This window comes from Taeniopygia guttata, chromosome 1, assembly GCF_048771995.1.
Source record: "Taeniopygia guttata chromosome 1, bTaeGut7.mat, whole genome shotgun sequence".
In the NCBI taxonomy this organism is placed as follows: domain Eukaryota; kingdom Metazoa; phylum Chordata; class Aves; order Passeriformes; family Estrildidae; genus Taeniopygia; species Taeniopygia guttata.
Window position 1 is genome coordinate 78,091,322 of NC_133024.1, and position 12,186 is coordinate 78,103,507.

The window sequence follows — 12,186 nt, forward strand, 5'->3', positions numbered from 1 at the left end:
TTATTCTGATGCCGTGCCACAAGTAGTGCCTGGTAAAGCAACAAGTCAAACAAACCTCAAACTTTCCTTTGGGATGTCTGTTTCCACCTAAAACTGCCTCTGACTGAATGGTGTCCCAATTGAGGGAAAGAGGAGAAGGCAGGAAAGAGTCACACCCTCTTAAGCAGTGTTAACATGCTTATTTACGTAAATGAACCATAATCAACATATAGTTAGTTACAAATTTACCAAAAGGGAAACAAAATGTGGTTCCTAGTTCTCCTTTCTGAGGTTTAGTTCCCTGGGAAGGTTCCAGGGACAATCCCAGCCTTTCTGTTGACATATTCACCTAGAGACTTTCACAGGTCTGAAAGGCTGCACACAAGAGCCTGTCCCTGGTCGCAGCAAATCCCATGGGGAAAGGTGGTGGAGGCAATCCAGTCCCCTGCAGCATGTAGACATAAGAGAGGGGACTGTGAACACCCTGGGGCAGGTCCCAGATTAACAAACTCTGCCAACATGTGAGAGGCCAAGGTAAGGGGTCATGAGTCAGGACATGAAGAATCAGCATTTCTGGGGGCCTACTCAGGTGGTCAAGCTTGCATACAGGATCCAGCCCATGCCTAAAGCTGCCTTAGAAACAGAAATATCCCAAATTTTTTCACAGGGACACATCGCATATGGGAAGATTACAGGGGATATATATTTATCACTGACCATCATTCACTAAGCTTAGCTGCATATTTGCATATTCAAATGAAAAAATGAACATGCTACAACAATAAAATAAATGTGTATTATGGAAATGAGAAACAAGACCCTTAAAAAATCAATAATAATAGGAAAACTGCTAAAAATGTAATGGATATTGTGTATAAATCAGTCATCAAATGCATCTGTGGCTTTTGTCAACATCTGATATTTACAGAACTCTACCTTTTATACAAAGCTCTGTTGTATAGAGTTGCACATTACAATAACATTTTATATATATCATCCTTCTTTTGAAGTCTAATCATAAGGACCACATATGATACAGAAGAACTATGTTGTAAAGCTATGATGATAATTAAATACACACATTAAGTCCACACCATCCCATTATAGCATATGAGGGGTACCTTAGAAAGTTCCCTGAAATTAGAGGATGCCTGCACAATTTTCTTTAAATTACTAGGTAAATACCATTTTTATCTTTTGTCTTGATATTATCAGATATAAAATGAATATTCTTGTAAAGGTTTTTAATATTTTTAGAGAAATTAAAAAAAAGACAAAATATGAATTTCACTATTTCATTTCTACAAGATAATGTGGATTTTTTCTCACATAAGGAAAGCAAATTTTTGCTTCAGCATCTGACTGAAGTAATTCTTCAGAAAAACAAAAATATTTTTTTGAAAATAGACTAACTATCTCTCAGTTAAACTCTGTTCGTTTATCCTTCTATCCAGACACATACCTTTTGGAAATAGCCCTGAATAACAGAAGATGCATTAACTATGCAGTTACAGAAGCGATAGCATCACATGTGTCTAAGTGTTCTACTCCACAGAAAGCTGGGGCTTTTTCTTACCTATACCTCCTGAGGATGCAATAAGAAGTCTTCTCTACCCTGTAAGAACCACACTTATTATGAAATAGATTTCAACTTACTATAAAATCCTCCAAAAATTGTCTTTAATATTTTCCATATTCATTAACCATTAATGGAAAGAAGTAGTAAGAGTTAGTTTTGGAAATGTGTTTTTGATAATTGTCTAAAATTTGAGAGATTCCAAGTCTTTGGTGTCCTCCTTCCTTACTTGGATGCAATGAATGATTAAGATTAAACAGTAATGAATGGAAAATTAGAAATTTTGAACATAATCCTTTTTACTTGGGAAGTGACAATTAGAAGGGAAGTAAGTGAGCAGAAGGCAAAGGTGGTATACAACAGAAAGTGAGATGCAGTCAACATTTAGTATTATTGACAACCCCCAATTTCTAACAGCAACAAAGCAGAGAATAAAGAAACATCCAGAACAGTGTAGTTGTATTTATGCAATAAAACAAACATTGGCCAAAAATACAGGGACGTTACCACGGGAGACAGAATTGCCAGAAGCAGAAATTTGACAGACTTGATTAAGCTGCTGGTCTATCAAGCCTGGCTCAGCCTTCAGCTGTGACCATTGCACAAAAGCTCAGAGACAAACCTCCTTCAGAGCAACTGCACTACATGATGCTGTACACTGGGGAAAGCATTCCTCTCAGTCCCTGTGCCAGTCATCCTACTTCCTGAAGCATGAGATTAGATTACCTCATTTTAGCATACCTACCTACAGTTACTATTCCTTCTCATACAACTATTGAAAAATATCCAGCTGCAGCTGCAGACTCTGTGATTGTCCATACTTAGTCAAGTTTGGAGGCGCAACTTTTATTCTTGGGGAACTTATATACATTCCAGAGAGACAGAACACATATTGCAGGAGATTTTTTTTGCACAGGGATATGAGAAATATACATGAGATAGGAAAACGAATGATTTAAATAAACTTTTTTTACAGATAAAAATTCAACTAGATCCTGGATACTGTAGACATTAATGAAACAAACAGGACATACATTTTTGGTTTAAGTAGCAAGAAACAGTGCTGCATGTTTTGAATCAAGTTCTGTTATTACCCTCAGCACAGCATTTAAATTCCAGGAGGAAACTACAGCCATAAAGTAAGAAGCCACACTAAAATACCGTATCCTTATATATTCAAAGCAGCATTTTTAATTAAACAATATGGTTTATGAACATATAGTTCAAATAGTAGCCATTTGTGGGTGTGAAAAACTCAGAAAGGTAGTAATCAACATAAGCACAAGACTTGAACAATAGTGATATCATCCTAAACATTTCTACAATGATGATATCATTATAAGGTTTGCTGCAACACTATTCTGCTCCACTGTGCTATTTATCCACTTTCTTATATCCCTTCTTATCACAGTCTCCTCATGTCAGTCTCATTCCATTCATCTCTTCCCTTCTCACTCCTCTCCTGCCTTATCAAACTCTCTAGTGCCTCTGCATGTCTCCTTTTTCTATCTTATCTTGTGTGTGACAGCATTGGCTTCAGTACATTCAATCAAAAATATGCTGAAAATCTAACCCACTGAAAAAATTCATGGACTTAGTATGTATTTTGTACCCCTTTTCTACTACATGCTGTAGCAGGGGCATTTGACACTCTTTTGTACAATAGAGCAGGCCTATGTTATCAGTTGTTCCTTAAGTGCTACCACAGAATAAATAAATTCATTAGCAATTTTCTGCATTTATTTTTGGAAGGCAACCTGAGAGATAAATTATCTACCTCCAAAAAACAGATATAAATAAGCATAAATCATGCAGATGTTTTTCTCCTCCCTGTCAGTGTTTTTCAACTGCTGGAACATGTTGAACTTGTTTACCTTTTGAGAGATGCAGCCCACTTTACAGAGGAACACAGCCCTGAAACATGCTTTATCCCTCTCAAAAAATCTTTTTAAATATGAAGCAAACATAGATCACTTTCTTACAGATCCCAATTCAATAAAAAGTAACTGGAAATGCAAAAATGGTATACATATGTAAGTAAGCACTTTAGTGGCAAGCCCTTGAAACAAGTGATTTTGCATAAGGTCTGTGCTTTTATACTCTTAAAAACATCACACAATCAGTATTCAAAAGTCCTTACCAGGAGCTGTGATTTTTAAATCATTAAAAATACCCATTTTCCTCTCTCCAAAATGAGCCAGAATACTTCCAAGATACAGATAATGACAAGTGAAATAAGGTCCTATCCTTTTCCTAGTAAAGTCTGCTGGAAGATAAATGTGTGGGAGCAGGTTGAGACCCTAAAGCATAAGTCTGATATAAGAAAGAAAATAATTTTTTCTATTGATAACAATATCATGAGACACTGCACTCTAATGTGCTTACATTTACAAAACTACAGATACCTCAAGAGCAGTGAGATTTACACTTTTCTGATTTTTAGCATACTTTTGACCACTAGAAATAAAAGTCTTCATCTTTTAAATCATAGAGCAAGCTCTATTTGTTACTTTTGCTCAAAACAGATAGATTCCTGACTATTTCTAATATACTTTGCAAGATGTATAGTTTGCCAAAGCATAGGTCAACTACTGTTGTAACAATGTTGTCCTGATGTCAACATTAACCCCTTTTTGATTATTCTTGTAAAAAATTTTAAATTTTAAAACATCGCATTTCCTCTTTGGTTTTATCTAGTTTAAACTCCTTCTACTCTGTTTATTATAAGGTTTTATTCATCTTTGAACCTTCAAAGTACTGCACATGCTAAGCTTTGCTATTCCAAAGCAAAAAGTGAGGCTCTATGAAAAGCTAGACAAAATATATTTTTCATTTGACTTTGATATGAATATTAGAAATACAGACTACTTCAGTTCTCACTCTTTTCCAGGCTTCACTGAAGGTGCTCCAATGTTCTTTCTTGAGGCTGAATTTTGTTCTCCTCAGAGAGGTCAATTATGTGGGCTTAAAGAAGTGAGAGAAATAACGGCATTGGGAAGCCACTGAAATGTCAGGAGAAATCCTCAAAGGCTTTTTTTTCAGGTGAGAGTTGCCAGAGTGATAGAATACACTGCTCAGCAACAGATATTGATGTTCTCTATCTTTCATGAAAGCCATGACACAGACTGATATCTTACTGCAACAGAAACACTGCCCCAACCAACACCCTTCCAACACCCTCAACACTGTGTACTGTGGCAGAGCAAAAAAAACAAACCCCCACCTCACAAGAAGTTTATTCTGTTGAGTTAGTGTGACATTCATAATTCTGAAATACTTTACAAACAGTTGGTAAAACCTCACAGAAATGTAGCCATGTCTCTCCTGTACTTTCTACATCCTTCCAGCGAGGTTCCCACTACCCCATACCCAGAAGAGAACCTCTGAAGCCACAGTGAACAATGGTGGAGGAGGGAACCAGAGAGGTCAGAGCTGGCCCTGCAGGCTCAGTCATCTTTTAAAGCATCAGTCTTAAACCATGCAGTGAATTCCCATGACTTTGATACCGGCTGCTGGACAATATCACAGGTGTACTCTTTCCTCTCTGGTTTAGTTCACATCTCTGATCTCAGAAAATTGGCAGAAGAAATGGTGAAATAGGAAACACAAAGAAGAAAATACAAGCAGGTTAAGATGTCCTAGACAGGATTTTTCCTTGTCTACATTTTGGATTTTCCTTTTTCTTTTACTCTACCCACCAAAGACAGGTAGTACAGCAACAAACTGCTCCTATGTTGAAAAAGGGAACCAGTAGCCCTTCCAAACACTCCCAGATATATAAAATAATTCTGAAGAAAAATCCATTGATGTAAACCCAGAAGTCTCTCATATCCTCATCACAGGAAAATAGGAATCATAAAATGGACTAATATATTATAAGTTTTACCTCTGAATTTATCCTGCTAAGATAGCAAGAAATCCTAGAAGCAAAACAAAACCTGCAGCCCCCTGGAAGCTGAACTAATGAACCACTTCCAAAGGGAGTTGATACAAATTAACATCAAACCCAACAAAACCTTCTGCCAAGTACTGCACTGCCATCTTCCTGCTGCAGGCAATACCTGTTCCCCATGGAGTATCCCTGCAGCTGTGCTCCCATTTTCAGTGCATGGAGCCGGTTTAATTCCTTTTGATTTTGACAAGACAAAATCTGGAAATGAAACCTCATCTTTCTCCCTTTTCAAAAGGAAGAAAGGAATAAGGCATCATTTTTGACTTTAACATATGAAGTCCATAACTATAATTTCAAAAATCTTGCTAGTAACTGAGATGGCTTTTTGGAGAAAAATCCAGATTCTCCAACTAGCTTTCACAGTTATTTAGTCAGTTATAAATATTAAATTATTCACAGTTCATTAAGCCATCCAAAATAAATTTCAACTCACTTTTATAATTCTCATTGCTCATTGTTAAAAGAACAAGGAAAAACACATGAAAAGGCTCTTGTTCTCAATTTCATATTATAGAAAATAATTAATTATGCTAATAAAATAATTACTTTAAATGCATAGAAAAAAATCAGGTTATGATTTTGGTAAAAAAATTGGAAAATTTCTCTCAGGAATTTTGCAAAACCCTATCAAACTCCAAAGGTTCTTCTCTTCCTTCATTTGACAAGACATTGATAGTGTATGTTAGAGACCCTGTCTGAAACAATTCTCAAAGGACAGAATACAAATCTCAAGTGCTGCAGCAGGCAAAATAGGTATGAAAACCTCTTGAGACTGATCTTCCTATACAATTTGCTGTCCTATTTCTGTTCCAAGAAATACTGACATAGCACTCTTCTATGAAGTTTCTGCACATTTTTCTAGTTGTAATTCTGAGAAATAGTTGAATAAATCTTAAATATGGCAGTATAAAGGGGGGGGGGGAAAGAATGGATCTCAAACTGATGCAAACAACCATTAAAAAAAGGATTTTTAAAAAGCCAAGAAACAATGTAAATTTTCATTTGACAATATGTTTGCAAAACTAGTCTGTCTTTGTACCTTCGTTTTCTTCTTAAAGAACACACAGCAGCTTTACACATAATACCTTCCCTGTCAGTGCTGTTGCTTAATTAGTCAATGTGATGTGAACCTTATGATAAAAATAATTGAGTTGGGGCCTTCAGTCTCAGAAGAGAGGCGTCAACATGTAGGGCATTCTCAAAGATACAGCTTCCTTATACTGTGAATATGAATGGGATGGGCAGAAGGGACACCCAGCTATTGTGTGGAGAAGGACTACACAGAACTTCAGTCTCAACTTAGACTAAAAATGCTACTTAGTCTACAGGGCATGCTTACATTTTTTAAATCTTTGTAAGAATTTGGCAATAAATATAAATATATGTACATTTTAACTAACATTCCCATTATGCAGCAGTTTTTTTCAGTGACTGCAGTCAGCATATGAAACTTCAAAAACTTTCTTCTCTCATTCTCTCCTAAACAGTCAAGGGAAAAACATGTGACATGTAATACAGAACTTCTGCATTTGCGTGCAACACACACAGATGTGAAAAAGAGTCAAAAAGTCCACCAAGACAGTAATAGAAAGTGAATGGTTAAAAAATTTTTTCTACAAATGGTGATATATAATTCTACATAAAGTATATCTTGATCCTTAGGAGAAGACAGACTTCTCTCTGATGCTTTGTCATTATATATTCAAATGCAATAGTCTTTAAGGTGAAAGCAGGGAATTGATGAGACAAAAATATATTACCAGTGTTGTCAATACATTAATATTAAACAAACAAACCTGTATTACAGCACTGATGTTTTGAAACCAAGGCCTTTAAATGTTTGATCAAATGTTATTTGTTTCCTTCTTGACAAAAGTATAAATTGAAAATAATTTGTAGACATAACAAAGTCTTCTACTGCGTTTTGTAATGTGTCAGCTCTGTAATTTAATGGGCCACTCATCTTTCATTCTCTGCACAAGGAAGAGTAAGCAGTACATTATAAAAACACTCACTTCCTTGCCTCACTTAACTTCATTTAACTTGAATCATTTCCAGAATAATACATAAAAACAGTGACTACCACCATTTGTATATGTGTGGTCCCAAACAGAATTAACTATCAGGCAACAGCACATTTTTCTGAAATTTGTATTTCTTTCTGTATTTCTGGAGGACTGAGAACTCACTTCAGGAACAGTGCTGGGCAAGAATGTACTCTTCACTGTCCCAATACATTTAAAAAAATGCTCTTCATGCCATGATCCAGAAATCACCATCCCCCACAATTTGATGGAACTCAAAAATCAGTAATTAATTTTCTCTAATAGCTCTAAGTTTTTTCTTCAAGTTTTCTTCCTTCTTATAGCAAATATTGCATGTTTTCCTGTGATGGAATTTTTATTTTGGACAGATGTAAAAAAAAGGTAGACAATACCGGTGGAGTTTCTAGCAGACATTTTATGAGGAGGAATTTTCTCTTTGTCTTGACACTGGCATTCAAGATGAGTTCCATTTTTTTCTTCCTAATTAGCTTTTGCAAGACAATTGTGTGTTTGAAACAAACAGAATACTTTCCCTCAGGGCATCAGAAACTTAATCTTTCCAATTTCCTTTCAACAGACATTGAAAACAAAGCAGTGTATTCTAACTCAGTTGGGAATTAAGAACTACGTGACGCAAAAAATGGAAAAAGCACTATGTAAATAAATTTAACATAGATGTCAATAAAACTATAGTCATTAAAAATCCTTTAAGCCACCTTGTTAATACCTGAAAGAATTGTCTGTTCACAATAAAGGCTGTCCATCTTTCAAAGGAAGTTAAGACCCAAAATTTACACAAAACTGAGGAATTTTATATTCACAACATACGGAGTGATTAGCATCAAATCATTTCAAATATCATAAACAATATGAGGCCTTTCCAACCACTTTATCCAGCAGTGTTCTTTGTGACTCAAAAGACTTTTTTTAAACTTTGATCATTCTACAGAGGTAATAGTCCCTCACAGAACTTTTTATTTTTCTTATATCTGATACAGAAAAATCAATAATGTTAAGCATGAAGTTACAATATTATGGTGATAAACCATAAGGCTGTAAATGATCTTTTAGATGGAAGTTGCACTCATAAATCTTATCAATAAAAATAATGGTTGGAGCAGTTTTTGGATTCTGATCAACAAGTCTCTAAGAAAATAATTGCAGGTCCTTATTTTAAAATTTTGAAGAATTTAATTGAAAATTACAATCTTTGTGGCATATGGCACTCTAACATGACAGCCTGCCAGGAAAAGTGGTCTGTGGTATATTTTTTTAGGATTTTACTTTTATACGCAGTACACAGTAATTTCTACTGTGTCCCATTTATGCTACACACAAGCATGACGTGTGCAACAGACATCACAGAACTTCTTAAAAGTGTACAGAAGTCTCATTCCTATGGAGATTTCAGCTTCAGCTGTGCCTCCTAAACAGAGTTCAGCAAGGTACTTACTGATGTGTAGAGGAAACCTTCTCCATTTAGGGCTATATACAACCCAGTCTTTACACCCTGGATAGCGACAACTCGAAGTCCCACTGGTATAAGGTTGAATAAAGCTGAGAAGAAAAAACATGACCAGATATAAATATGCTACACTTAATAAAATAATCTAATAAACATCATTAGCAGAAAAGAAAGACAAACAGTTCCTGTATAATTTTTTTATGCTTTTAAAATTAGACTAATGAGGAAAATCTTGCTTCTTTGATTCTGTCAAATAGCTCTTTATTTTCCTGGGCATTTTTATGGTTTTCCACTAAAAGGTGCCCTCATTAAAGACTGATGTCAAGGGATCTGTGATGTTTGGGTTTTTTTGCTTTTGTGAATGATATGTATGATACAAACAGTAAGACACTGATGTCATGTAATGACAGAGGCTTATCACAGTTCATAAAAGCACTGAAATATGTGCTTGACTCTAAATGTGCATAAATGTTATTGAACAGAATACAGAACTTGGGGTAATAATTAGAAAATAATTAGAAAACCACCTAATAACAAATACCCTAGAAATCCTGTATACCTCTGTAGTAATCCAAACAGCCACAACTTTGATTACTGTCTGAAGAAAAGACCAGTGTGAAGAGTGGGAGTTTACCAGCCTCACCACAGAAAAACACAGGTTGTATAAGCAGGTGGAATGAACCAGTTCTAAAACTTATGCCAGCATACACCTATATTACATTTACTGACTCATGCTAGAAAATTAGATGCAAAGCACACATCAGTTTTGGAAGAAAAGATCTGGATGAGACAGAGTTTATGCTAAATGTTTTTCCACTGTGGATAAGCCACAGGTTCCCAAGTCTTTGGATGAAAACTAAAAGCACAACCTGTGTATCCAACATATGCAGTGGGGACTATGTTTCTACCAAGTCAGGTGTCAGGAACACAGTAACACCTACAGTGAGTTCCTCAAAATTTAAGAAAGACATCCCTAGGTGCCCAAAAAGTGGACTGGATGAGGCTACTTATAATCAGAAATCCAGAGCTAAAGCCCAAATCAAGAGAAAAAGGATCATGTAATTACAGTGGATAAATACATTTCTCAAGGTGTGAAAATTTCTGTTTGGGCAAAAGACAAAAATCCATCCAGTTTGTTTATGAAGAATATGATCAAGTCTTTACAACTGAGAAAAAAAAAACAACAAACCATAGGTAGACTACTAGAAATATAGGCATGTATAAAAAAAATATACACCTTTCCTTCGGCGTTGTCATGCATAAAAATAATGTGTAACATTGAATAATTTTAGGAAAACACAAAGCCAATATAAAGCTAGGAATTGTAGCAGAGTTCTTCCTAGAGTGGTAGAAAGAAAAATATATTGAAAAGAGCTCTAGAAGAACTGAAAACAATTTGGCAGGTTTACAAAGAAAATAAAAGAGATGACAAGAATAAGCACAAAAAAATAGCATTTTAATTTCTGTCATTTCCAAAATTCTCCATTATGCTAGGATATTACAATGCTGTTCAATAAAAAAAAAAAAAAAATTGGTACAGATGGTACAGATAGGGTTCCCTCCCTAATAAATGTAAAACAGTGAAATATGGCACTCACAGAAAAGATATCCTAAGAATATATAGGCTAAAGACTGCATGGTTTGAGGGCTTTTAGTTCAATGTAATTTGGAAGTCAAAAATTAGTTACAAATTTCTCATTATCCATTAATTTCATTATCCTCAAATGAGACAATGTCAAAACCAGCAAAATCACTGTTGTGGGTTGTGGATGGGGAGTCTATCACAGCAAAACAAAGTATAAGATGGCAATTGACTTTGGATTTTTTCCTAGACGAAAAGAAATTGCAGGAGCAAACCATGCTAATGGGACTGAAGAAACAATTGAAGGGACACAAGGAAGGAAGAACAAACAATACTTATATAAAGAAAAGATGTGAACACAAAAGACAAGTCAGCCATGAGAAGTCAGTTAATGAAAAATAACTTGTATTCATAGTGGTTCAGGCAAAAATTCTGAAATGTAGATATTATTAACCATATAAATAAAATTAAAAGCACCAAAGCTATAAAAAAAAAAAAAATCCAACCACCACTGAACAAGAATTACAGGCCTGCAACACAGCAGTGTTTTTTGCAGCCTGTAAAGTTACTGAAGTGGCTTATAGTTGCTGGTGAATTCAGAAAGAACTGTGGAAGGCACGTAATGCATCTTTTACTGCCACCAAATTTTAATTGGAGATTTTCAGAGATCCTGTAATTAGTCTAAACCCTTAAAATTGTAGAGTGTGACCTGAAATGCTGAAATTCTGCACAGTCAGAATATTCAATAAGCTTCACAGAATCCTTCAGACTTCAGGGAAACTAGGGAAGCCAGTCTACGTTCAGCTATTGATTGACAAATGTTCAGCAATGTGTTTCATATTGGGGCAGCAAAACATGCACCAATAAGGCACAGCGTGTGGTTTTAATGCACTTTGAAGTGGGCCAAAAGAAATTTGATTTCCTTCAGAACCTGACTGGGCAGTATTCCTCACTGAGCAAGACTTTTGTGTTCAATTACACATTTCAAACATTCCTAGGATTCCCCTGTGCTATGTCTCACTGCAGTATAAAATTGCTCTGAGAAAAGCAGAAAGCCTTCTAGAGTCTGCTGGCATTCCAGTTCTGCGCAGCCAAACGTGTTTTTGTCTGAGGGGGGTGCTAAAAAGAGCCATGTCCCCTGCTTCCTTCTCTCTTTAAGAAAATGATCTGAAACCAAAACCTGGGGAGTGAGGTCCCTGAATGTTTTTATGTGCCTAAAGCCAGTTCAGCGAGTCCACAGATGAGCTGAGAGGGGGGATACCCTCCAGCAGCCCAGGAAATACAGCGGTGCCTGGTGCTCAGTGTTCCCATGCTGCACGCTTCAGTAGAAAGCCTGGCAATTCCAAAGAATGTGGGAACATCAGGGAAGACAAGGGAACTGATTGGCAAAAATCGTGAAAGTAAAACCCTTACTCCTTGTCAGCGCTAAGACTGCATACTCCCTTAGCTTGGCTTTGTATCCTATCTAAATCACAGCTATAAAGCATTTGTGCTCTCTGCCTTTTCCTAAGGCAAGAGAAGAGGCCTTTTCCTGCAAGTCTACTCCCACCACAAAAAAAGATCAGTAAACGGGGGTGGGGACAGTTA

At 36.0% G+C, this 12,186-nt stretch overlaps 1 protein-coding gene across 7 annotated transcripts in view; it reads right to left on the reverse strand.

Annotated features, from left to right (window-relative positions):
• FGF14 (fibroblast growth factor 14) overlaps positions 1–12,186 on the reverse strand; it is a 373,382-nt gene that overhangs the window by 75,315 nt on the left and 285,881 nt on the right. For all 7 annotated transcript variants that reach the window (XM_030286858.4, XM_002198665.7, XM_030286870.4 and 4 more), the window contains one exon: positions 9,006–9,109. In XM_030286858.4, the coding sequence (XP_030142718.1) occupies positions 9,006–9,109 (104 nt within the window). The remainder of the gene's footprint in view (positions 1–9,005; positions 9,110–12,186) is intronic.